Consider the following 26,456-nt stretch of genomic DNA (forward strand, 5'->3'; position numbering starts at 1 on the left):
CCTTTTAGGTGGTAGGTGCTTCGTGGGGAACTCTTGTTCTTGGATTGCATGGACGTAACCTTTAAAGTGGGATGTCATAAACCCGTCGTTACTCTATGCCAAGCTGTTCCACATTATCGATCCCTTCCATGGTTTTTATTTATTGTGCCAAGTACCCCCGTACTACCTTCTCAGTGAACTGGTTCATTTTCCGCCTCTTGTTCTGATAAGTAGACTTTATCAATGCTCCTTTAGGAGAAATTTGTATCAGTTCTTATTTCATATCCCGCTCTAGTTCATTAGCTATTCTAATAATGCTGTTGGTTTCATGGTCACAAACTCGGGCAAGATAGTAATTGATCTCCTTTCCTTTCTGCAGATGTTGTTTTAGTGTCACAATCTGTGCTTTATATGACATCAGTACAGATCTGAGATCTGAGACTACGGCCACCTTCCTTGCATGGAAGCCTGTCTCAATTGATGTTGAAGTTTCCTGTAACACTGAGCGGCTTGCGAGTTCGAATATCTGTCACATTTAGTTCTTGTAGTGACCAGTTCAAAAGCCCAAATGTAGGCGTGAGAACAGGCACTGCAAAGGTGTTGTGGGCAATGTGTTTGTTGTAAGCTGAACGTTCTGATGACCATATTCTCTTTACTCTCTCGAGGTACTCAGTTCTAGCCCTCTCCTCATTTATGGTTCTAACATTCTCATCCTGTCCGAGATAACTATAATCGTGAGCAGATTGTAGAGGTTGTATTGTCAAACCATTCATTTTTAGGCTTTCAGAAGGAGGGCACAGCTTTTCCATGTCATAGAAGCACATTTAGACTCAAAACTTTATCCCATATATGTATACATGTATGTATGTATGTATGTATGTATGTATGTATGTATGTATGTATGTATGTATGAGGCTGGAAGTGTATGTATGTATGTATGTATGTATGTATGATGCTGGAAGTGTATCTTGAGTACTCCCTGCCATGCTGGAATTCAATTACCCAGTGTTTGACTGTTACATATGAAGGAGCATTGTCTGTTAAGGTTCTCACCATATCTTTATAGATTTCTGATGGTGTCATGCCTTTCAAATGAAGGTACTTTATGACAGCACGATACACGAACCTCGACACTTGTTTATTCTAAAATCTGCAACAAAAAAATTAAAATATCAGAATCATAAAAATGAGCAAGAATACTCCGAAAAGACTGTACTTACCAGAAAAAATTGTTTCAGCTACCTAGTAGCCCCGTTTCTAGGTTAGGCTCAAAACTTTTCATATACTCCTCGTTTCTATAGGTGCAGATTTGTATGTTTTGTTTTAAGTATGTCTTGTCATGCATATACTTGCATATTTAGGCATGCTCACATATACTCATATGATAAAATTCTAGAAAGTTCTACAGATTTTTACAGTTCCAGTGATAGTTTGAATCTGTAGTCTTCGAATCAGCTTTCTCCTTTCTCGTTTTGAGAAGCTTAATTTCTCAAGATTGCTATTTAGGCAGTATGTTACTTATCCTAGTGCCCCAATAATTACAAGTATAAACCTGAACTTGTAATCTGGATAGATTAATTGCAGATTTCTCAATAGTTCAGCGTGACTATTCTCTTTTCACTGAACTTCAGCTTTATGTTAACATCCGCTGGGCAGCTGATTTCCACAACAGTACAAAATTATATCAGGCCTATGGTTTCCCCTATGCTGTGGTTCTCATATCTCTATTCTCGGGATTATCCTTTTGCCGGATCTCGTTATACGGTGTCCTAGCTACAACATCATGTCTCATCGGTAGATAATACCATGATGACATTTTCGGACAACTGCTTATGATGTGGGCGATATCTGTATCAGTTGTCACATTTTACTGCTTGTCCTGCATCTCTATCACTTTTGTGCAACTGTTATTTGGTCGATATTTACTGTTCCTGGAATGCAAAAGCGTTTCCTTCAAAGTGAGTGGCAATACTCCGGTTGTTGATTCATGTTAGACTGCTTTGATGCTCAATGTTACTATCATCTCTGAGCTTTATACTAACATATCCATGCTCATATACACTCACCCTTTCATCATCGTTGCGCTAGTCATGCGACTTCTGTGGTATTCAAGGTTAACAGGAATGCTGATCAAGGGCCTGCCTTCCAAGTCTTATGATGTTATCAGCCTCATGTATGCAAACTTGGTCAAGGGATATATTTCGACACTTGAGTATTGAAAGATGTTGGCGAAGGGATATGATAAGACATTCAAAGGCATTTTGGATTAAATTTAAGCCTCTGCCGCCTTGTTTTCGTTTTAGGTAGAAGTAGTCTACATAACTGTGTATGTGGAAATTATGTGTGCTTGTTAGTATTTTCCGGGTTTCCACATCAATGGCTCGGATCTCATCAAGCGTCCATCAAACAGCCCACATGTTGGCATAAGTACTGGTACTGCAAACACATTGTGGGTCACTGTTTTAATGAATGCAGAGAGTTCTGAGGTCCTAATTTTCTTTATTCGGTTGTAATTTTCTTTAGTGACATGTGTTTTGTTACCGGTGCCATTGATATGTCTTCATCCATCCTTAGATACCTGTAACATTCTTAATCAGACACAGGAGAAACAGTCAAGTCATTGATGGAAATGTCGCTAGTCTGGTTTACAGTTTTTCCTCCTTTCTCAACCATATAATAACACTTATTCCGACAAACTTTAATCTTATATACTTTGAGTATGTATGTATGTATGTATGTATGTATGTATGCATGTGTGTGTATGTATGTATGTATGTCATTATTCTGTTGATTTCAAAATTTTTTGCCAATAAAGAAAGAACCGGTCTCTGACCTAGATCCAAGGTTCCTTTGGAATTTCTGCATCAACAACAAACTAGTTTTGTTTGTATTCTTTTATTCTTTTATTTGTTTTAGTCATTTGACTGCAGCCATGCTGGAGCACCACCTTTAGTCGAACAAATAGACCCCAGGATTTATTTTTTTGTAAGCTTAGTACTTATTCTATCGGTAGTTTTTGCCGAACCACTAAGTTACGGGGACGTAAACACATCAATATCGGTTGTCAAGCGATGGTGGGCGCCAAACACACACACACACACACACACACACACACACACACACACACACACACGCACACACACACACGCACACACACACACGCACACACACATACGCACACACACACACACACACATACATGTATATACGACGGGCTTTTCAGTTTCTGTCTACCAAATCCACTCACAAAGCTTTGTTCGGCCCAAGGTTGTAGTAGAAGAAACTTGCCCAAGGTGCCACGCAGTGTGACTGAACCCGGAACCATGTGGATGGTAGGCAAGCTACTTACCACACACAACCACTCCTGCGCCTATGTATGTATGTATGTATGCGTATAGGTATGTATGTATCTATGTATGTATTTTGTATGTATGTATGTATGTATGCATGTATGTATGTATGCATGTATGTATGTATGTGCAAATTTGTTTTATGCATGTATTCTCAAGCATATGGTTACAGGTTTTTACAGTTCCAGTGATGGATTGGATCTGTAGTCTTCGAATTACATTTCTCCTTTCTGGTGTTGATAAGCCTAATTTCTCAAGATTGGTATTTAGGCAGTGTGTTACTTATCCCAGGGCCTCGATAATTACAGGTATAAACCTGAACTTGTAATCTGGATAGAGTAACTGCAGATTTCTCAAGAGTTCTGCATCGGTGTTTTGTTTTTCACTGATCTTCAGCTTTATGTTAACATCCGCTGGGCAGCTAATTTCCACAACTGTGCACAGTTTCTCTTCTCTATCCCAAATCATTATATCAGGTCTCTTGTGCTTACATTATAATGATGTCTTCACTGGTACATTCCACCAGTATTCCTTCTACCATATTGTGAGCTTTTATTTCTTTGTCCTCGGTATTTACCTTCCAACGGATTTCATTATAGTGTCCTATCTACAACGTCTTGTCTCATCGGTAGATAATACCGTGATGACATTTTCGGACAACTGCTTATGATGTGGGTGATAGCTTCGGTGTAAACTCCACAAAGTCTACATCGGTTGTCACATTTTACGGCTTATCCTGCATCTCTATCCTTTTTGTGCATCAAGTATTTGGTTGATATTTCCTGTTCTACGATTGCAAACACATACCCTTCAAAGTGAGATGTAGTAATCAGGCTGTTCGTCCATGATAAACTGCTTTGATGATCGATGCTACTATCAACACGGAGCTTTCTACTAACATATCCATGCATAGTCTTCTGCTCATATAGACTCATCCTTTCATCTGATGATATGTTGCGGTAGAGTCGTGCGACTTCTTTGGGCATGTATTCTAGGTTACTAGACAAAGAGTGTTGCTCAAGGAGCTGCCTTCTAAGTCTTATGATGTTATCATCTTCATGTATGCAAACTTGGTCAAGGGATGGACTTCGACATTTGGTGGTTAAAAGATGTTGCCGAAAGGATATAAGACATTTAAAGGCATTTTGGATCGATGTTAAGCCTCTGCCGCCTTGTTTTCGTTTTAGGTAGAAGTAGTCTACATAACTGTGTATGTGGAAATTATGTGTGCTTGTTAGTATTTTTCGGGTTTCCACATCAATGGCCCGGATCTCATCGCGCATCCAATCAAGCATCTCAAATGTCGGCATAAGTACTGGCACTGCAAACATATTGTGGTCTACTGTTTTAATGAATGCAGAGAGTTCTCAGGTCCTAATTTTCTTTATTCGCTTGTGACACGTGTTTTGATATCGGTGCCATTGTAAGATATATTTTCATCCACCCCTAAATACCTTTAACATTCCTCGTCAAATACAGGGGAAACAGTCAAATCATTGATGGAGATGCTACTCATCTGATTTATAGTTTTCCCCCTTTTCACAACCATATAACAACATTTATCCTGACCAAACTCCAAACTTACATCCTTTGAGAATGTAACTATGTCAAGGCTCTTTTTCATCTCACGCATATTCTTTGCATAAAGTTTGAAATCATCCTCAAAGAAATATTGTGTAATTTTGGTATATCTGTATCCTTGTGAACAAGTGAGATATACTTCAGCCTTCCTTAACATGAATGACAAGGAGCTTACAGAAAGTATAAACAACATCACAGAGAGGCTGTCTCCTTGGTATATGCCTTTGCGATATTGTATTCTATCGGTGATAATGCTGCCACTCTTTGCATTTAATTTCAAGATGGTGGCCCACGATGAAGTAAAGTCGACTATGGCTTTGACTATTCTCACTGGAACTTTAGCAAGTTGAAGGGCTTTTAGCATCCATGAGTGGGGAACAGAGTCAAAGGTTTTCTTGTAATCTAGCCGCATTGACACTAAGTTCCTCCTATGCTCTCGCACCTCTGACATCACAGTTTTGTTGATTAACAATTGCTCGGCACATCCCCAGATTCCCTTCCTCCCAGTTGCTTGTTCTGCCGTGATAAAGTTATTGGTTTCCCAATGGTCCCGGAGAACCATTTAATGCTGTATATATTTTATACATTACGTTCTGGCATGCAATTGGCCGGTAGTTTTTTTTTTGTTTTCTTTTTCCCATGTGGGTGGTTCTGCATTTGGGTATCAATTTTGTCTCTGTTAGAGAAAAACCAGCGGGGTATGCAACTGTTCCCAATGAAAGCTTGCCGGTACAGATTGATAAAATATGGTAGAATGTTAGCTTCTTGTACCAATATTCAACAATCAGGTCTTTTTCAAGTGTTTTTCCATCCTGGAGTTTCTGTATCATAGTTGCAAAAGTTTCACCATCAATGTTATGTCTTGGGTGTAACGCAGGAGCAATCACTTTTTCGGATTTCTTCCAGCCACAGAGCATCTTGGTTAAATTACTCCAGATTTTCCTCGAGAAGGAGTATGTATGTATGTATGTATGTATGTATGTATGTATGTATGTATGTATGTATGTATGTGTGTGTGTGTGTGCACGTGTATGTGTGTGTGTGTGTGTGTGTGCATATGATATAGAAATATATATATATGTATTTGTACATATGATATACAAATATATATTTGTATATAGGGGCGGGAGGTATTTGAGGACATACTTGGTAATCTCTAATTTACTATGATCCAAATATGTTTTTTAATAAACATTTGTGTAAATGCTGTCGATTGTTCTATGAATCCGATTTCAGTTTCGGACATCACTTGGAGAATGGCGACATTCGGTGAAGCTAAGGTATTGTGAAAATATCGAGTAGTCTCCTTTTCAGCAACGCTCCAAATGTAGTAGTCAATGGGAAATATATCTAGCAAGTTTGGAGGTCACAAGTTAGGTATTATACATTGTAATATATGAAATTCTTTAGATGATGTTGAGTTTTATCGAAATACTTGTGGCCTTCTAATCCCTACATAATCCATGCAAAGCTTAACAACTGTCACCAGCACGTCAGCGTACGCAACATAAATTCAAGGACCCTTTGGAAAGATGTGAGGTGGCATGAAACGAGCTACGTTATTCACCTCTCCTAAAATCATCACAGTTGCTGGAAACTTAGTGGCATCACTATGGGGACATCGGAATGATCTGCACTTAACTATCAGTCATCTCTCCTGTTAAACATTTAGTCTTGGTTGAAGATTGTCTGATCAGAGAAGAATCAAAATATGTGCGTGACTGTTTTAACCTTCGCACGGATCAAACGGTTTTCGCGTGTCTTTGCAAACAAGAATTGGCCTCTTCTCAGTAATATATCCTCATGAACTGCAATTCAGGTAGAACACTCCGATATCTAAAGTTCTTTGGTGATGGCCCTCATTGATATTTCAGGACCATCGATTATGCTTTGAAGTCGTTAGACGAATTGCGGTGTCTCTATATTGTCCGGACATTTAGGATGTTTTCTTTTCCTTTGATACAGTTGAAACATTCCTGTAAGAAGCTTCTAATTCCACCCGAACTTTGAGTACATTTTATAATATTTAGAAATTTAGCAATTTTTAAATGGCCATGTTTCACACGTAAGATATCAATGATTGTATGTCTTTTCATTTCTTGTGTCAGCCTTTTATGGTGGATTCGAAATAAATAAAACTCCGTTAATTAGTTTGAAGAAAGTAATATACTGATAATTAAGTATCCTCAAATACTCGTCGCACTCTAAATATAAGAACATCATTCCCTTGAACATTTTACATAAAAACACGAATATTCGAGTTTAATATTTTTTTGTTTAAGTATTTTCTCACTTCCTAGTTATTCCCTTATGCTTAGTTTGAAACAATAGCTTTCCTAAGTCCCTCAACATCTCAAACGTTCCTCAGCCGTATTATTCAAGTAAAATGATTATATTTGTAGCATTGTTATTTAGCCTTTGTCATAGATGTCGAAGGACCTTGGGAATAATGAAAAAGCAGTAACTTCCTCTTGATTTTATTATCAATTTTACGTATGTCGTATCTGTGTAACCATTTCTGCTTCGTAATTTGATATCAATATGTCTTCTATAGCTATGACTCCTTCTATTTTATGCTTGCATTCAACTAAAGTTATGCAAATATTTTTTTTTATGTGTCATGTGCTTATAATATGTTACCATGTCTTGATGTAAATACATAGAAAACCTATCAAATTGTCGATGTTTGTCTTATGATGTTCACGACTCGGATGTTTTCATTTAAATTCGTATAGTATATTGTTTGTGTGAAGCATTTCTCAGGTTTCGGCTTTGGTTTTTTATGTCGATGCGTAAGTTTTTCATTCTGGTGTTCTTGAAATATATTGTAAGGACAACGATTTGGTTAAGTGTGGTATATGTATTATTCTGTTTTATGTTTTTTTTATGTTTTTTTTTATATGTCACCCATTATTTAACTATGGTTAATTTGGTTCATGTACTATATGTATATGCAGGATTTGTGTATTTTCAATGAGTGATGCATCTGCTGCTTCTGCATGGCTCAAGTTAATCATATATTCATCCTTAGTCTGTTCTGCTAATGCATTTGTGTAACCGATGTTAATGTTCCTTTCACTTGCACGTGTTTTGTGACTGTAGGGACACTCAGTATTTTTTAGTATGGGACGGCCTCTGCTGCTGTACACTCAAATATCCTGATCACTTTCAAAGAAAGAAAAGCCGCTTCACAACTTGTGTTCAGTCTCGCCCATAGGCGTCGTACTGATCATTACACCCAGGCTTTCCTTCCCAGAATATTTCTCCATCTGGAATTCCACCCATGTCGATGTCTTTCCTGTACTAAATGGTAATTGCCATTGCCTCTAGATCCATCAAATTAAAGATGTATTAGTTGACGTTTTTATCAATAGTTATATCTATATAATCATGTTTCATACATTCCTATATATTTATATCACTTTTTTGTGTTAAGTTATCAGTATCCATGGAAAACCTTTCAAGAGACATGTGCTTATTTGCCTTTTTAGTTTTATTCAGTTTTACTTACAAGGCTAATATTACAATATGTTCAGCACTTTCATTCATAGATTCTAAATTCCTGGGTTATAAATATTGCTACAAAATATCTTTTAAACATTTTCAACAGTTTCAGATTCCAAATCGATAGATCTAAAATATTTTAATAGAGATTAATGCAATCAGAAAAAATTCTATAGCCAAAAGAACGCGATCGAAGCAATATATATATATATACATTGCATTTGGAAACGATATTTAGTATAAATAAGTGAAATTTTAATCGAATTACTGTCGAATCTCACATTCCAGGCTCTCTTTGTAATTTTCATTAGAGTCTGAATTTCAGTTCTTAAGATTTTTTTTCCATGCTCACGCTACTGAAAATATATTTAGCTCATTAGTTTGAAATTTCTAATCTAAATTTTGAAAGTATAAATTATAAATTTTGCGACAATATGTTTATTATTTTAAGGGAAATTTGTTTACAGCATTTATTCATTACACATGAAATATGATTTTGCTTTTGTTACTCATGCAGTAAAGCGATCCAAAAGATTTTCGTATGATATAACTTCGATAACTTAAAAGATTTGCCTTTCGTAAAACTTTTTCATCTATTTGTTTTATTTCTTGTTATCGGTCAGACTTGTCTCAATCTAGAATATATAAATATTTAATAATTTATTAAATCTGTACATTTTTATGCCAATACCTATTTCAATTTCAGGCGAAACTTCATTTCTGCTGGAGCTGCTGCTGGTATTGCTTCAGCATTTGGAGCGCCAATTGGAGGCCTTCTTTTCTCAATGGAAGAAGTTTCTTCATTTTGGACGAAATCTCTGTCTTGGCAAATATTCTTTTGTTGTATGGTAGCCACATTTGTGACTGACCTTTTGAACTCAGCTTTTCATGGGTATCAACATGTCGGCACCTTTGGACATTTTGAGAAAGAACACTATGTATTATTTCATGTATGTATAGTTAAATATTTATTTTGTGATTGTGTACATCAAAGCATGTTCTTTAACATATGATGCTATTAGTATTAATATGCAGTACAAGACGGCTTCATTAAACCTCAATTCCATTTTTTTTCTTTTTCTTTGGTAACCTATAAGATATTAATGCATGTTCTTACATGTTTTATCTAAGTTTTGTAATTGATAAAATACGAAACGCACTAAATTGTTTGAATCGCAAAATAAATACTTTTAGTGGGTGGTCTATAAGAGTCGTATCAATATCTTCACTCATAGATGTTAGATGTCATTCATAGATAAAGCTCACAAAAGTAGTAAATTTTATAAGATGAGTATTTGTTTTGGGAGCATGTTCGAAGTTCTGGGCTCGTAGTAATCTGTTACACTAGGTAACAGATTTTTATGAATGTTATATTTTACTCCCAATGTTTGTGCTTTTCTATCACGTTTGATATGCTGATCACAATAAACTGACTTTAGTTTTTATATACGAAAAAAACTTACATGAAAAATCCTAAAAATATTTATTATAACACAATTAATTGTACTTTCAATTACATCATGTAGCATATAGAAATCGCATTATATAACATGAAGAGCAATTACGAATAATGCAACAAAACTGCAATAATCACGATATATGGTGATACAATGACTCAGAAGCATCAATAAACTAAGATGTGGACATTGGACTGTCGCTGCCTCTTGTGGTCTCAACTATTTTCCCGAACTAAGTTTTAAAAGTAATCGGCCAATCATTGCTTCATTACACCTTCCTTGATATCATTTCTCCATCAAATGTGTGATCTAATGGAACCGATAACCACGCGCTTCTGACTGAGCGTCAAGGTTTAAAGAAACGAAGTCCAAATGAGAGTAAAAATAAAAAAATAATATTTTGCATCCTATTTGATTTGTTTTCAATCGAATTAATCTCCCCACACATAGCAAAAGCACGTAGCCGATATATTGCAGTGTATAGAAGTTATCATTATACTATATGTAATAACACTTTGTAACAAACTATTAATTTTTTTTTTTGTCTTTTATCAGTAAGTGTTATTTCCTATTTGTTTCCCATTTCAAAGGAAATGACAACTCTGCTTTTGTGACCGGGACATCAATGTTTTGAAACTTACCTATATTTTATTACATTTCAGACATATTCAACGCTGAGATGCTGAAGCAGAAATATTGTTATAGTAAATATTCTGCTCAATACTATACATTTGCTTGACCTTAACCAGATGAGCATGTCCCTCAGTGGTTGACAATATTTGCATCTCTGATCATGAGCTGAAATAGTGGGAGAGCAGCATAGCCATGTTTTGAGAGATATTTTTGAGCTTGAATAAATGTAACAAAAGCAAAGTTTAAAGGAAATATTAACCATTTTTCATGCTTTCTAGAGGTAAGCAAATAGGAAATAACAGTTGCTATCCAGGGATAAAAATCGCGTTACACGGTGTAATCAAACAGAAAAATCAATGCAAAGTTTTAAGGGAAACAAATGTGACACGTTTAGATTATTAAAAAGCACCGTAGTAGCTGCTGCTGTTTCTGCTGCTGTTGCTGCTGCTGCTACTACTACTACTACTACTACTACTACTACTACTACTACTACTACTACTACTACTACTACTACTGAAATGGATACGAAGGCATAATCTTTAAGAAAGCAAAATCCCTATGCATCTTATAATTCCCTAGTAGTGTTTCACGGAAGCTATTCTGTGCAGTTTTTAAAGCAGAATGATGAAACAAATGGAAATAGAAAATGAGACCCCTATTGTCAGTAAATATAGTAACCATCTATTTCGAATCAATGCTTTTAAAAAATCAAACACATTTATGTTCATACACATGATTCACATATCGATTTCAATCGAAGCGAATGAAATAGAAATATTTTTTCGTGTAATTCTTATATCCATGAATAGATTTAAGGCATTTTGAATAAAACTGAATAGCAGCAAACTACATCCATCATTTAATACTCCCAATCTAAATAACGAACTATGGTTAGAAACTGTAGAGGACAAAATACAGCTGTTCTCTTCACAAAATCTGAAGCATGTCGCTACTGAAAACCTGATTTTTCCTTTCTATGCTGGAGAACACAATAATAAGCGTCCAAACAGCAGACATAGGTCAGTTCTGCCAACTGCAACGGCATTCACGAAATTCCATCCGGATGATGCAATTTTAATCAACAAACCAGATTGGACTGTATAAAGAAATCAAGAAAACATTAGTGAATGTCATCAGCTATGATGAAAATTGAATATGTGCCGTGCGCCACAACAAATTTCAGAAAAAGTTAGACAGAAATGTAAAAATTCTAGACAATTGACATTGTCTAGAATTTTTAAGCAGAAAATTCAAGGACGTAAGGTTTGTAGATGTTATACCTAGTAGTAAACTAGTATAGAGTATTCGAAAAGAAAATAGGTTGGACTAATGAACTACCAAGTCGTACCCAGTTGTTGAATCATTCTGTATTCATAACAGCTGCAATAAAATCAACATATAATATAGCTGAGGTATTCGTGTTGATGCAAGGAAAAGAATGCGCTTTCTATCACGTAACACGTTCTAAAAAATTAATGACTCAGGATTGATAAATAAAATTGATATATAACTTCTGTCTACAGCCTCTTAAGATCCGATAGGACGATAGGCTGTTTACTGCATTCGTATCGAAGGGCAGAAATAGTCTCAATAAGAAATATTATGACCACGTTGGATATAATAGAATAAATTGCTGAACATTGCTGAAGACAGAGCAGAATAGCTGGCTCTAAAATAGATCGATAGACATATGAATAATGAGGTCGACTATGAAGGCGGCGAGCTGGCAGAATCGTTGGTACACCGGGGAAAATGCTTAGCGGTATTTCGCCGGTCTGTACGTTCTGAGTTCAAATTCAGCCGTGGTTGACTTTACCTTTCATCCTTTCGTGGTCGATTAAATGAGTATTAGTTGCGCACTTATATGTCACGCATCGGAAAAGCCTATGTTTGAATCTGTCTCACTCAGTAGTGGGTACATGATAGACATGATGCATGATAGGGTGCACCCTGCAGCAGTATCTCATCCTCAATAACAAAGGATATCGGCGTGACGATCACACGGCAACATTCTTCATACGAATCGTACGATGGGCATCGCATGGAATGCACTGGGGACATTTGGCTTACTGTGAAACGTGTAGGTCAGCAATTACTCCATACTTTCAAAATAATTAAAGGTGACTGCAGGTATGGTCTACTAGGTCGTGACCTGCTCAATACTGAAACAATTTGCGGCGTTGAGTAATTTCTGCCGACAATAAAAGGAGTGCAAGCTTCTGTTAAATAAATACCTAATGCCTCTGATAAATTCTGTGCTGCCAGAATCGTACCTATTACTCTCGAGGAAGATGTAGTACAGGAAATAGATGCATTGGAAGGTGTAATTAAAAATACGCTCCGAGTGGCATAGTGTTACTTCTCCAGTCATGTGTGTTAGAAAGAAAAATGGATGACTGCATATGTGTCCCAACTTCAAAGTTCACCTAAATGAAAAGATATGCACGGAAGCTTATCCTTTGCCACAAACAGAAACCACGTTCAGCAAGATCAGCGGTGCAAGATTCTTCGGTAAGATTGACTTAACCGACGTATATTGGCATATCGAGCTCGATGAGAATAGTCAGAAGCTCTGTACCATCACTACTAAAAGAGGGGTATGCTTGGTTATGTGATTACAGAGTCAGGGCATTAAATCATCCAAAAAAATACTGAGGAACTTTAATCCTTTCTTGCACTAATCGGATACTTGGGCGATTCATTTCAAATTTCAGTAAGAAAACAACTAGCATACAGAAACTAACTACTGCCGATCGTTTTCAGTGGACAGACAAGTGCCAACATGAATTTGAGAATATTAAAGACGAGCTATACAAAGAACCAGCGTTGAAGTCAGTTGATCCTAAATTACCTACCGAGCTGACGATGGATGCCTCAGTGAACAGTATTGTGGCAATACATCCACAAAATGGTCACGCTGTTCTATATGTGTCGAGATAATTGACACCTGCTGAATCTAATTGGTTAAATATCGAGCGCATTTGGCATCGTATGGGCCGTCACCGGTCTCCAACAATTCCTGCTAGGTAAAAGGCTCAAACTCAATACGGATCATAGACCTTTAAGATATATCTTCCACGAATGTTTCTGAAAGAAGCAGACGATGGGCTATTCAACTGATAGCGTTAGATTTTGACATGTCGCATATCTTTGGCTCTAAAATTCCTTATGTTGACGCAATGTTGAGATTGCAAGCAGCGAACAAGAGGGAATTGTCTTTGCAGTTGAGCAAGTGAGTGACATTCCATTCGGAGCCACGTACATCGATCATGTGAAAAATATTACTGAATATGACAGCGAATCAAACGTAGAATCATAACCGCAAAATGGACATCGCGAAACAAGTGCGACCTCCCTTTTGAAACGCATGAGTGATAAACTAACAATGGAAGATGGAATTCTATATTTGCGAACGAGAATGTTTGTTCCCTAACAACTACGCTACAGTGTACTTAGCGATAGTTATGATACACATTTGCTCAATAAAATTTTTCTTGATTATTGTGGCCAAACATGTCTTGGGATGTGACTACCTTCATTCCTAACTGTGTTGCTTGTCAACAGAATCGAAGTACGAAAGCTGATTCGACACCGACGTGGAATAAGGATGGTCTTTGGGAACGTACTCACATGGATTGGGTTTTCATGAACCGCGTTAGCAATTTACTCATTGTTGTCAATTCGTATTCCAATTACATCAATGCCATCTCTTGCACCTCACGCGAGAAGGAAAATATAAAAATATGCTTCATGCATCCTTTCGGTCAGAGACCTGAATTTACAGCAATGAAAGGTTGGTTATCGATCCTTAGCATAGAGAGTATATATACACCTACTTATCATCCACAGTCAAATGGGCAAGCCGAGCGAAACTCTCCAACGTGCCTCATCTGCATGGATTCCTGTCGTTGACGATTGGTATCCTTACTTACAGCGAGTTCTACTCAATCATCGTTCTTCATCAAGCGGGAAAGCTGCTTCTCTTGGGGAAAGGTTATTTGGATGACCATTACGTACCAGCTGCAATCCACGATTCATACCGTTTACTAACGTCTGGTACTGCAACAAATGCATGAAAAAAGCAAGTCTCGTTATATATCTGGCACAGAAAGGTGCGAATATAGCGACCGTCGCAAACGAAAGCAAAAACTGGGTAACTAGTTTCGACCAATTGCTCCCGTCAATGGACAGTTGTCAACCCGCCCAAGTAGGAATTGACTCGAGATTAAGCAATAACAACTATGGCGTCAAGTTAGAGAAACCCGAACCACAAACGCATAGAGTCGACGAGATGATGATTGGAGTAAACTGGCGATCCGGCAGAAAAAGAAACCCACTGAATCGACTTTCTTATTGAAGTGGCGAGTGTCATGTATTGAACTCCTAATGAACATATAACAAATGCTCTATATTTGCTTAAATAATTAAAAAATCACACGTCACATGGTATCTATGACCTTTGTGTGGACTCACCGGTTTTTTTCTTAATATGTATTTATTTCTCTATTGACCACAGGGAGCTAAACATAGAGGGGACAAATAAGGACGGACAAAGGGATTAAGTCGATTACATCGACTCAGTGTGTAACTGGTACTTATTTAATCGACCCCGAAAGGATGAAAGGCAAAGTCAACCTCGGCGGAATTTGAACTCAGAACGTAACAGCAGGCGAAATACTGCAAAGCATTTCGCCCGGCGTGATGACGATTCTGCGTCATTTCAGAAAATGAGGAGAGTATGCACAAGACTTTCAAGCTGTGTTTCATTTATTATTACTATTATTATTATTGTTATTATTATTATTATTATTATTATAAATTGAGGCTTTGTTGTAACTCCTGGAGTCTTGCATGCGTAGCTGCCTACAGTACCATGCTATTTCTTCTTTACAACTACATAATACTTTCCTAGTTATTCTGGTTGTACCAATGAGGCAAATCTTTTGTGACAGTTCTGCTGAACACTATTCTTATTTCCTTTATATTCCTCTCGATACCTTCTGATACTGTTTTTTTCCCTTATTATTATTATTATTATTATTATTATTATTATTATTATTATTATTATTATTGTTATTATTTTGTAGATTGCTACAGGGATAAATATCAACTTGCTGCTGTTTATACCAACTATAATTATTGGGATAATTGGTGGGATTTTAGGCGCGTTCTTTACATTTTTCAAACTGAAGATGGCGAGAATGCGGAAAAGGATATTTTTCAAATTGCCGAAACCAATAATGGCTAAAATTATTCACTGCATCGAACCTATAATTTGCATGGTATGGAAACACCCTTTCGTTTTTTCTTCTTTATACAGATATAAACAATAATTTCGTTAGCATAAAATGTTGTTCATACACAGGATCTGCTTGATATGAATTGTGCACGATTGAGATCTTGAATCAATTATAAGTGAAAATCTACCTTACATGATAATCCAATAAATGCATTTCATGCCGCAGGTCTTGTGTAAGAGGTACAAATAATATTAGTCTGTTATACAATAGATTTTTTATCTCTATGTTACATGAAAATGTTGGATTGATTTGAATTGTTTCTTCACTTTTACACTTTTGCCAGCGAAAGTATACTAAATTTGTGTGTCTGGACAAACAAACAAGTGGGAGCTATTTATAATGTATTCCAAATTTGATTCAGCTAAATATTTCTTTCCTATTTGTATAAAAGTGTGTACACTCTGCGTGGTTAATTACTATGTAACTATACAACCTTTGGGGGATATTTTGAAAGGAGTGCAAGTTGTCTACACTAACGTGTATTCGGGTGCATAGATGAATGTATAAATGAACAAAATAATGGAAACACCAGTGCTGTATTTTCTAATCAAAATTATTCGTTTATCACAATTTGGAATGCTTGCAAGAGATATGTAAATGCACTTCTGGCATCTAGAACTTAATGTTTATAACCTTATACCTTATCTTTTTTCAGTTAATTGTACTTATATATAATGTGCGACCTTACTGATTTTAAACAAGGGAAATTTGTTCGAACTCGGAGGGCTGGTGCTTCAGTTTAATTATTACATTCCAAAAGCAAGGGAAAGTGAACTCTGAAAAGAGTGATTCAGGTTAGAATATCATCAGAAGTGGCCAATAGATCAACGGAAGATGAATAGTCTTTCATGCTTTTCCCAAGCTCTGGACGGGTTTAAGTCTGGAGGCAGCCCAAAGAAGCTTATCGTCCTACTGCTTGGTCCCTGCCGTTAAGTATGGAGGTGGGTCTGTTATGATTTGGAAAGCGATATCTTGTATTTCACTTGGTCCTACAGTTGCACTGAATGGCAGGATGAAATTTCAGACGTATTTACAAATCTTGGGCGACCAAGTTCATCCTATGGTGCAGCCATTATTTCGTAATGGTGAAGTAATCTTCCAAGACGATAATGTGCCAATTCACACTGCTGCAGTGATTAAAAATTGGTTTCAAGAACACAGACGTGAAGTGGAACACTTACATTGGCCCATACAATCACCAGATCTAATCATTATTGTACATTCATGGTGTTACTTTCGAGCAACAAGTAAGGAATCACTTCCCTCCTCCAATGTCACTGAAGGAGCTGGATTTTTTTTTTTTTTTGTTGATGGTTGGCTGAAAATATCTCTCGCAACTGTTCAAAAGCTGTATGAGTCTTTTCCTGGACGTATCACAGCAGTTATTGCAGCCAAAGGCGGGTCAACTCCTTACTAAATAATAAAACTCTTATTTAGTAAGGCGTTTCCATTAATTTGTCCAACCCATATATATTTTATAAAAATATAGTACAGTATTTATTATCTCTCCATGTGACATATTTTTCGACAAACTAGATTCAGTCGCAACAGTTTCCGGTGCCTTTTAAGTTATACTTTATTATAGAACATGTTTCACTGACATGATGGGATTTAATATTCAAAGCTTTTGAATACAAAAATGAACTTTGCAGAAACTACATCTTGCGTAAATAACAACACATAAATTAATATTACAATTTTCATAATTATTGAAGAAGATTATGGTACATCAGATGATTCATTTCTTATCTACTTAGTCGAGTACGACAAAGTTTATGCGTTGATATGGAGGTTTAATAAAACCAAAACTTATCTGAATTTTATCTTCCATACTAATGTTTAAATGCTTAAAATAATATTAATTATTGCCTTTTCTTCATGGCATAATTTTCTTTATTTGTTTTGCTATTACTCACAATGTTAAATATTTCTATACTAAACGTTTTGATTCAAGTATTACAATGACAAGTTAGACAACAATATTTTAATTGAGAAAAAAGCTGCAGAATAGTTAACATGCCGCGTAAAATGCTTTGCGACATTTTGTCCGTTTGTACGCTCTTAGTTCAAATTCCACCGAGGTCCACTTTGAGTTTCATCCTTTCGGGGTCGATAAAATAAGTATCAGTTGAACACTAGGGTCGATATAATCGCATTTCCCTCTAACCCCAAATCCCTGACCAAAATATGAAACCAATATTTTAATAAAGATACGTACTATTTTTAGCTGATTTGTTTTACATTTATATCTATATAAGTATATAGTTATGTACTAATCCATATATATTCTTGACTAGGTGATAATATCGACAGTGTATATGTATGTACCTGACAGCTTCGGTTGCACACATTTCACCTGTTTAACAAAAGACGGAAATACAACGTAAGTAAAAATATGTGATTGTAACAGTAAAATACAATAAAAATATAAAGAAAGTGAAAGTTTAATGATTAAAACGTAATTTCTGTGCACTGGTATTTTTATTTGACGTCATTTGTCTGGAGACGGATTTGTTATCCCAATGGTTATGATATTTTTTTAATATTTAGAATTCTTCTTATAAAACGAACATGTCACTTACAGAGAAACAAAGTTCCATGAGTAGTATTTTCATTATAACAATGGTGAGTGTAAAAGTTAGCTTATAACTTCATGATATTGTTTTAAGGTTTTGCTTCGCAGAATCCAAACTTGAATTTTAGTCATTAGAGTTCTTGGGGTTTGTGGATATGTAAATGAATTAGTGTGTACATAAATGTAGGTGCTCATGGAAATAAACTTGCAATTATCTCGTGGTTCTGCATATCACTTTAGTACACATATGTTTGTGCTTCGTTAATGTTTATATCTGTGTGCGTATTCGTGTGTTCCATATGTAAATGTAACAGTAAAGAATATCTGAAATTTTACGAATCGGGTTGTTTTTTCTTAGCAAACCCAGCATTTCTAAGCTTTAATGTTAATCTGTTATTCAGTACATCTAAAATAATAGGTACAACTGAAAGTCAATAATCTGGATATAAGAACTATAATTTCACTATAGAAGTTGTATCTATTTTCAATCTTAGACGAGTCATTCATCCACCGAGCAGCTGATCTCTACAAAAGTATACGTATTTTGCTCTGTAACCCGTTCAACGATACTTGACTTATGTGTTTACATCAGGTTCCATCATTTTTCGTTATGATTAAAGCTATAGACACACACTGTTTTTGTTGAGCCTTTAGTATGGCCGTTAGAACAATCCTTCATTTGGATTGGATTGTGAAAGATTTTTGCAAAAATGTCGTATCTCATGGGAAAGTAGTACCCTGCGAAAATTTGTGGACAGCTGCTGGTGGTATCGTCTATGTTGGTAGGCACAATCGATATTTTGTATCACAACTTGGGGGGTTGCATGTATCCTTGCTCTACTTGTTAATCGGGGACTTAATAATTGTATTTGTTCCAGGTTATCGAAGGCATGAGTACCATGTGCAATGCAAACTATTGTGTCAATGTTGTTCATATTCTCAAGCTTGCAGGATATGTACCAACACACAACTTGCAGAATATGTAGCCATGTTTCTCTACCAAATTCCTGCCCAGCTGCACTTTGTTCACATGGAGCAGCTGTATACTCGGAGTATCTATTCATATATTCTTTACCTAAAGTTATGATATTAGTATTTTTTACTGTTGATTACACACATGCTGCAAGTACTGATCTGTAGCTAAACAGCAGCTAGTTAACTACGCTCCAGGTATTACTGACTTGTCTCTTATCATTCATACACGGATTTCCAGACCAAGAGTTCTAACAAAAACTACAAAGTTCAAGTAGATATCCTAATTAGGCTATCGCCATAGTTTCGTTGAGTCAGAGTATCCAAGTCAACAAACCTAAGCCTGTACGAATGACAGATTGTATATTTTATTTGTCATAATTAATTTCGCAGTTATGGATGTTATAATGACACCAGGGCAGATCCTGAAGCAGAACCAAATGTGATACGTTATAAATGTAACAAAGGCTCCATGAACAAAATTGGAACTATTTGGTACACTAATGGAACATATAATGAAGGTACGTGGTATATTGTTTCTTATGTCAAGATAAAAGCGAACCGATTCCGATAAAATTGCGAAAGAGTTAGAATATTGAAAGGAATTTAAAAAAGGTCTAAAGGTTTCATAATCACCGGACCTTTCAAACACTTTAGGAGACATACATACATTGCAGCATAAAGTAACAATGCAAAGAAGCTCTTTGATTTTAGATAGAAGACCCCCCTCCTCAAGAAAAGATATGAACTAAACACACGTTTGCTTTACTGAAAACACAATGGGAAATTTTAATCAAGTCAACATTACAAACAAGGTGTTTAATTACCTACAACCTGCAATCTGTGGCAATAAGGAATTGTTTGGAAATTTAAAACTTGAAGATATCTAGTAAGGAAGTAGAATAAACGATAAGAAAACGGCAAAAGAAGGATTTCAGAGCCTCTAAAGACTGAAAAGCTTATCTGTCACTTGCAAGTTGTAGCTTGTATTTTTAAGCACCTATGTTGTCGCAGGCACTTTGTAGGTTCTCCCAGCGCTCGACCTTATGGAATATTCTTTTCTACTCTAGGCACAAGGTCTGAAATTTTAAGGGAAGGATGAAAGGCAAAGTAAACCTCGGTGGAATTTGAACTCAGAGTGTAAAGATAGACGAAATGCCGCTAACGTTTCTGCCAGCTCGCCGCCTTACACCTTATGGCATATTGAAAATGCGATATCAGGACAGATGGAGAGCTACATCAAAGTACTAGTAATCTTTTTCAAGTGAGTATCTTGGAGCAACGTGAATTGATGTTCCTTGCTCGAGAACACAACATATCGCCCAGTCCAAAAGTCATTGAAACGAATTCGACGGCGGCTTATATCTACATTGTTGGTTGTGCATTCACTATTCTTTGCATTTAATAACAGACTTTATCTGTAGTGTTCTCAAGGGATGATAATAATAATTTTTATACAAAAGAGCAGTAGCAGTGAGAGGAAGATCATAGATCTGGTCAGAAAGACACAAGGACTTTTGATGTCTTGATCGGTTTTACTTGATAAAAGATCTGGTCAAGACGGGGGATTAAGGCTTTGCCTTAAGATGCAAACCACTAAAATTATAAAAAAAAAGGAGCCAGAATTCCTTTCTGAAGGTATTGTAATGTTGCAGAAAACTCTTTTGTAGAACCGCCTGTGCTTTGCATAAAGTCTGAAAAGTCTTCATGCATGAAGGTGATGATGGTTATATGAATTGTATCTGTGATACCGTAATTCAACAAAATATGTAAGGAGATCCTTCTAGTGACACTGTGAAAATACCTTGGAAATATTCACAAGTACAATTGATACTATTTACTTAGAAATTCTGAGCTTTTCTATGATTCTTCAAGAACAAGGTTCTGCTATGACTCATTAAGGTGTTTACAAAGAGCTCAGTTCCTACACTGAGCTGTACAAAGAGACACCAAACTATTTCTGCGCCTCTCAAATAGATGGTGGGGATGATGAACTATACGAGAGAAGACAGTGTTCCTCGTCGCCCTAGAAACTCTCATTCCCCCACTCTCACGGAGCCATAATTTTTATGGTAAGAACGTACCCTATTTATCTTATTTATAATTATTTATTCTTAAAAGCATTCCTCTTCAATTGCTTTCATGTGTACATACAGTACCATGTCCCTTTAGAAGTTGATATTTTCATGCATAAAAGTGGATGTGTTACTGTTTTGTTTTTTTCTTTCTGCAAACCTCCATCGGTACTATTATCATCTTATAACATTCAGATCAACGCGAAAATATGTTGTTTCGATTTACGTGTTTTCATGTTACGGCAAGTTTCGGGAATGCATTACTTCCACAAAACGAGAAATTCTTGCACATATGTATGATGATTTCATTGACATGCATCTCACATATGCTGTTTTATCTAATTCTTCATATTTAAGTCGTTTAAACTTGAAACCAAAGTTGTTCTACATTTAGTTGTAGAATTGTAGTTTATTAGTGTGAAATAAATTTATGTATGGCAAGAACAAATTCTTTCATATTTGCATTGCAGTTGCCACCTTATTACATCTAGCTGGAGAAGACGCAGTGAAAAATTTATTTTCAAGAAATACACATCTTAATTTCGGATTTGCTTCTTTAACATGCGTACTGTTCCTGCATTTCTTTTTTGTTAGTTGGGCGTCAGGAACAGCTGTTGCATGTGGCATCCTCGTCCCAGCTGTGTAAGTTGTCGTCTTTTGTCATAATATGATATTGTTATTAATATTTTGTTCTGCAGAAAATTTAAACCAATGTATTTAATCGCGTCTTCACTGACACATTGGTGGCTATCGGTAGTTTTCTGTGAGGTGTAAAGAAAGATACTTTTAACCTGTATTTTTTGCAGTTACAGTCTTGTTAGATAGCTGTATAATGGCTACCTCAATATGTTATAGTATGCAAAATTGTGGTTTAATAAGTTTGATATTTGTTAGATGTTAGATGCTAAATTCTCACAATACCAATTAATATTTGAACAATATAGCTGACAATCATGAAATAGATTATACTAGTGTGCTGAGTTATGCTATTTAAATCTATTAATACTCTCATCTCATCTCATACCTTTATGCATGCACACATACATATGTACGTACGTACACACACACACACACACACATATATATATACGCACACGCATGCACACATATGCGTATGTATATATATATATATATATATATATATATATATATATATATATATATATGTATGTATGTATGTATATATATACACATATATTTGGAAAGGAGATTTTTTCTCAAAGAGTTAAGACTGAGAAAAGAACCTTTTGAGAAAGTCAAAAGACACTAACTAACCTTTGGGAAGAGATTTCACAAACAGTATGTGGGCTTTGTCCCCATGTCTCCGACAAATAATCAAGGAAAAGCAAATAATCAACAACCGAAGGCAACCACCAAATCTGAAGAACCTTCTAAGAAAAGCAATGTTTGCATCAAAGGAAGAAATGATGTAAGTTACCAAATGTGGAGACCCCCGGTGTGGGACATGTGATTTAATAAAACAAGGAACAGCCAAAAAATTAAAGAATGGAAAGAATTAAAGCCGAATGCAAATATGAACTGTAAAAGCAAAAACCTGAAATATTGTATCACATGCCTACGATGCGACGAACATTATATTGGGGAAACAAAAACGAAACTAACCAACCATGTAAATGTGCAGACTTCAAATAATACATCCCGTACTCAGATGCATACCATGTAGTGGTCATCTGAACACCAGTGCACAAGGAAAATTTAGAATTTTCCCTGTTCATAAAATAAATGAAGAGAACGACCTTCTCCGGAAAGCAAAAGTAGAACATTTCATAAGATTTCTGAGTCCGAAACTAAACTGGAAATAGTCAACAACAATTTTACTGAAAACAACTTACACGTGCTTGAAAACGTTAAGAACTGAAAGCGCGTGCACATCTCTAAAAGCAAAACCCACACACGTTTTGTGAAATCTCTTCCCAAAGGTTAATGTCTTTCGACTTTTCTCAATCTTAACTCTTTTCTCAATATTAATACTTTGAGAAAAAATCTTCTCACCAAATATTATAACTGTATCAAGCAATTTCCAAAACACTCTAAATATATATATATATATATTCTTTTACTTGTTTCAGACATTTGACTGCGGCCATGCTGGAGCACCGCCTTTAGTCGAGCAAATCGATTCCAGGACTTATTCTTTGTAAGCCTAGGACTTATTCTATCGGTCCCTTTGCCGAACCGCTAAGTTACGGGGACGTAAACACGCCAGCATCAGTTGTCAAGCGATGTTGGAGGGACAAACACAGACACACAAACACACACACACGCATATATATACATATATATATATACGACGGGCTTCCGTCTACCAAATCCACTCACAAGCGGCCCGAGGTTATAGTAGAAAACACTTACCCAAGGAGCTACGCAGTGGGGTTGAACCTGGAACCATGTGGTTGGTAAGTAAGCTACTTACCACACAACAACTCCTGCGCCTACATAAAAAGTAATGCATGAGCTCGTCCGGGATATATATATATATATATATATATATATATATATATATATATATATATATATATATATATATAAAGAAAGAGAGAGAGAGAGAAAGAAAAAAGAAAGAAAGTGACTGATAAACAGATATATATATAGATAGATAGATAGATAGATAGATAGATAGATAGATAGATAGATAGTTATATTGCTTTTCATTAGGATCTGTTTTAACAGCTTCAATATGTTTTTTTTAACTCTAGCGTCCCATTATCTCATTCCAAAGTCATTAGTGAATAACTATCATTTTATTTATAGCCACTTCAACATGGCTGTCTGATCGAACGTACTGTACTGCGATCTTTTAACCCCAAGAGAATATCTCTAGCTAGTTAACGATGCAGAGCTGCGTCCAATAAATTGCAAGCAGGGGAGCGAACCCCTACCATCTTCTAGCAGACCAGTCCTGGTTTCAGGTTATTTTTGTCACTCATAAGTACTGGAAACCTCGTATGCTAGAGATGGTAGTAGCTCGCCTTTGCTTGCACTATATATATATATTTCAAGCGAACACATAGTCGCTGATTTTGCAACAAGCAACATGCAACATGCAATAGAGTCTGTTCGAACGGATAGCCATGCTGAAGTGATTAAGGATATTATTTGTCATCACAACTACTGCGTTGATCTCTTAGAGAGATTTTAGAACTATCATTTTTTTCTCTGCTTTATTTATTTTCCCCCAAACCATGTTGTGAAGATGTGGCCGCTGCTTCTTTCATGTTCTTAAAGTTTCAACTTGCGATGCATAATGCTAGGATGTCGTCAATGATTTTAACTTGCAATTCTTGCTAAACATTTCTGATGACTTTCGTTGCATCACATCACCTTGTTGTTGTTCATGAGTGATTTAGTGTCTTCACCTGCAAATTTAAGTCAACCTGCAACTTCATTATATGTATAATACTTAAAAAATATGAAGGACGTGAATCGACATCAGCTTCACCAATTTTCGGAGAATAAAGTAACTTACACCATGATGGATTGTAACTTCTCATGAAGATAATTAAGATATCAGAACTACAGAGTAAATGCACTCTGTAAGACTGAATGTTCTTTTTAATACATGCAAGGAATAAGAACATTAGAAATAAAATAGGGATTTAAAATATCATGACGTTTCAAAGAAAAGATGTTTAACATAACGGTTCGGCAAAGAAAAGATGTTTAACATAGCGGTTCGGCAAAGAAAAGATGTTTAATCTAGCGGTTCGGCCAAAGGGACCGATAGAATAAGTACTAAGCTTCCAAAGAATAAGTCCTGGGGTCGATTTGCTCGACTAAAAGGCGGTGCTCCAGCATGGCCGCAGGCAAATGACTGAAACAAGTAAAGGAGTAAAAGAGTATAAACTGACTAGAGCAGGTCCCTGCATTAACAATTATAGCAGGTAATGAGAGAGTTCAATTTGACCGTAATGTACACATATTAGTGAAATTCTGTTAAAAAATACGTTTCATTTGAATAAAAAGTATACTGAAGTCACTTCGTTCCCCTTTCAAAACCACTGTTGACACGTACCAATGACACGTCCTTCAATAATTTACCATAAATAAGTACGCAACCTCGGAGATAGCATGAATATGAGAATTTCCGACCCATTCACTTACCGCAACATTTTCAAACGTACTGTCGTCTATTATCACGGCACACTAACAGAAAAGAGCTTCACTGGTAAAATAATATATACGGATTATAACCTTAAATAAATAACAGAAACAGAAAGAGAGACGTAATTTTCCTCAAACGTTCTTATAGTATAAGTGTAATCACCGACGTAGATAGGAAATTCATGTCTGTTAAGTAACAATTTCCCGTCACTCATAAATATGACAAGCTCTTGAAAAGGAGAAACGTTAACATTAGTTGTGGTTCTTTGGATAGCATTGCTTTCAAGTTTTTAGATTATAGTTTAAGAGATAAGCCAAGTCATTTACCTTCCAGTGTATAAACTATAACTGCAGAAGCTTCGAGAATTGCTCATTTAAAGGACCAATTTCTCTATGGTTGTAGTAAGCAAAGAGTATTAAACAGATGGTATTTGAAGAAATTGCACGAGAGTGAAAGCAGCTTCTTTAAGAATAAGGTGCCACCAGTTCACACAGTCATTTAGTTGAAGAGATAGAATTACTACCACCCCTTTATTGTATGTCAGGACATTATTGGGGAATCATATATACATATCTACATACATGGTAGCTTTTGCTGCCTGATGAATACGAGAAGTGATTTCCGCATCTAAGTTGCCATCAACATGTACCATGGTACCCAGGTATTCAAAAGAAATTACCACTTTAAAGACAGTACCCTTAACCAGTATCTGAGGTGCGTTGAATTTTTTTTCCAAAGGGCAGCTTAATGCATTACAACAGTTTTTTTTTATATTCAAATTAATTATGTGACCAAATATGTCACTTGAACAATCAAACGTACTAATTAGGTTCCGTGTGTGATTTACGAGGTCACAGCTGCCCGTGTATAAGAGACCACGAGGCAGAGGGGTAAAGGCCTTGGATTT

At 36.1% G+C, this 26,456-nt stretch overlaps 1 protein-coding gene across 10 annotated transcripts in view; it reads left to right on the forward strand.

Annotated features, from left to right (window-relative positions):
- Positions 1–26,456, forward strand: part of LOC106874949 (chloride channel protein C) — a 197,272-nt gene that overhangs the window by 109,593 nt on the left and 61,223 nt on the right. For all 10 annotated transcript variants that reach the window (XR_016242847.1, XM_089356299.1, XM_089356334.1 and 7 more), the window contains 5 exons: positions 9,121–9,364; positions 15,592–15,786; positions 18,102–18,187; positions 19,745–19,872; positions 21,897–22,068. Coding sequence is in view for 9 of the 10 variants with exons in the window: in XM_089356299.1 (XP_089212425.1) it covers positions 9,121–9,364; positions 15,592–15,786; positions 18,102–18,187; positions 19,745–19,872; positions 21,897–22,068 (825 nt within the window). In the remaining variant the exon portion in view is untranslated. The remainder of the gene's footprint in view (positions 1–9,120; positions 9,365–15,591; positions 15,787–18,101; positions 18,188–19,744; positions 19,873–21,896; positions 22,069–26,456) is intronic.

The sequence above is a fragment of the Octopus bimaculoides genome, chromosome 1, assembly GCF_046866305.1.
Source record: "Octopus bimaculoides isolate indiv1 chromosome 1, ASM4686630v1, whole genome shotgun sequence".
Classification (NCBI taxonomy): Eukaryota; Metazoa; Mollusca; class Cephalopoda; order Octopoda; family Octopodidae; genus Octopus; species Octopus bimaculoides.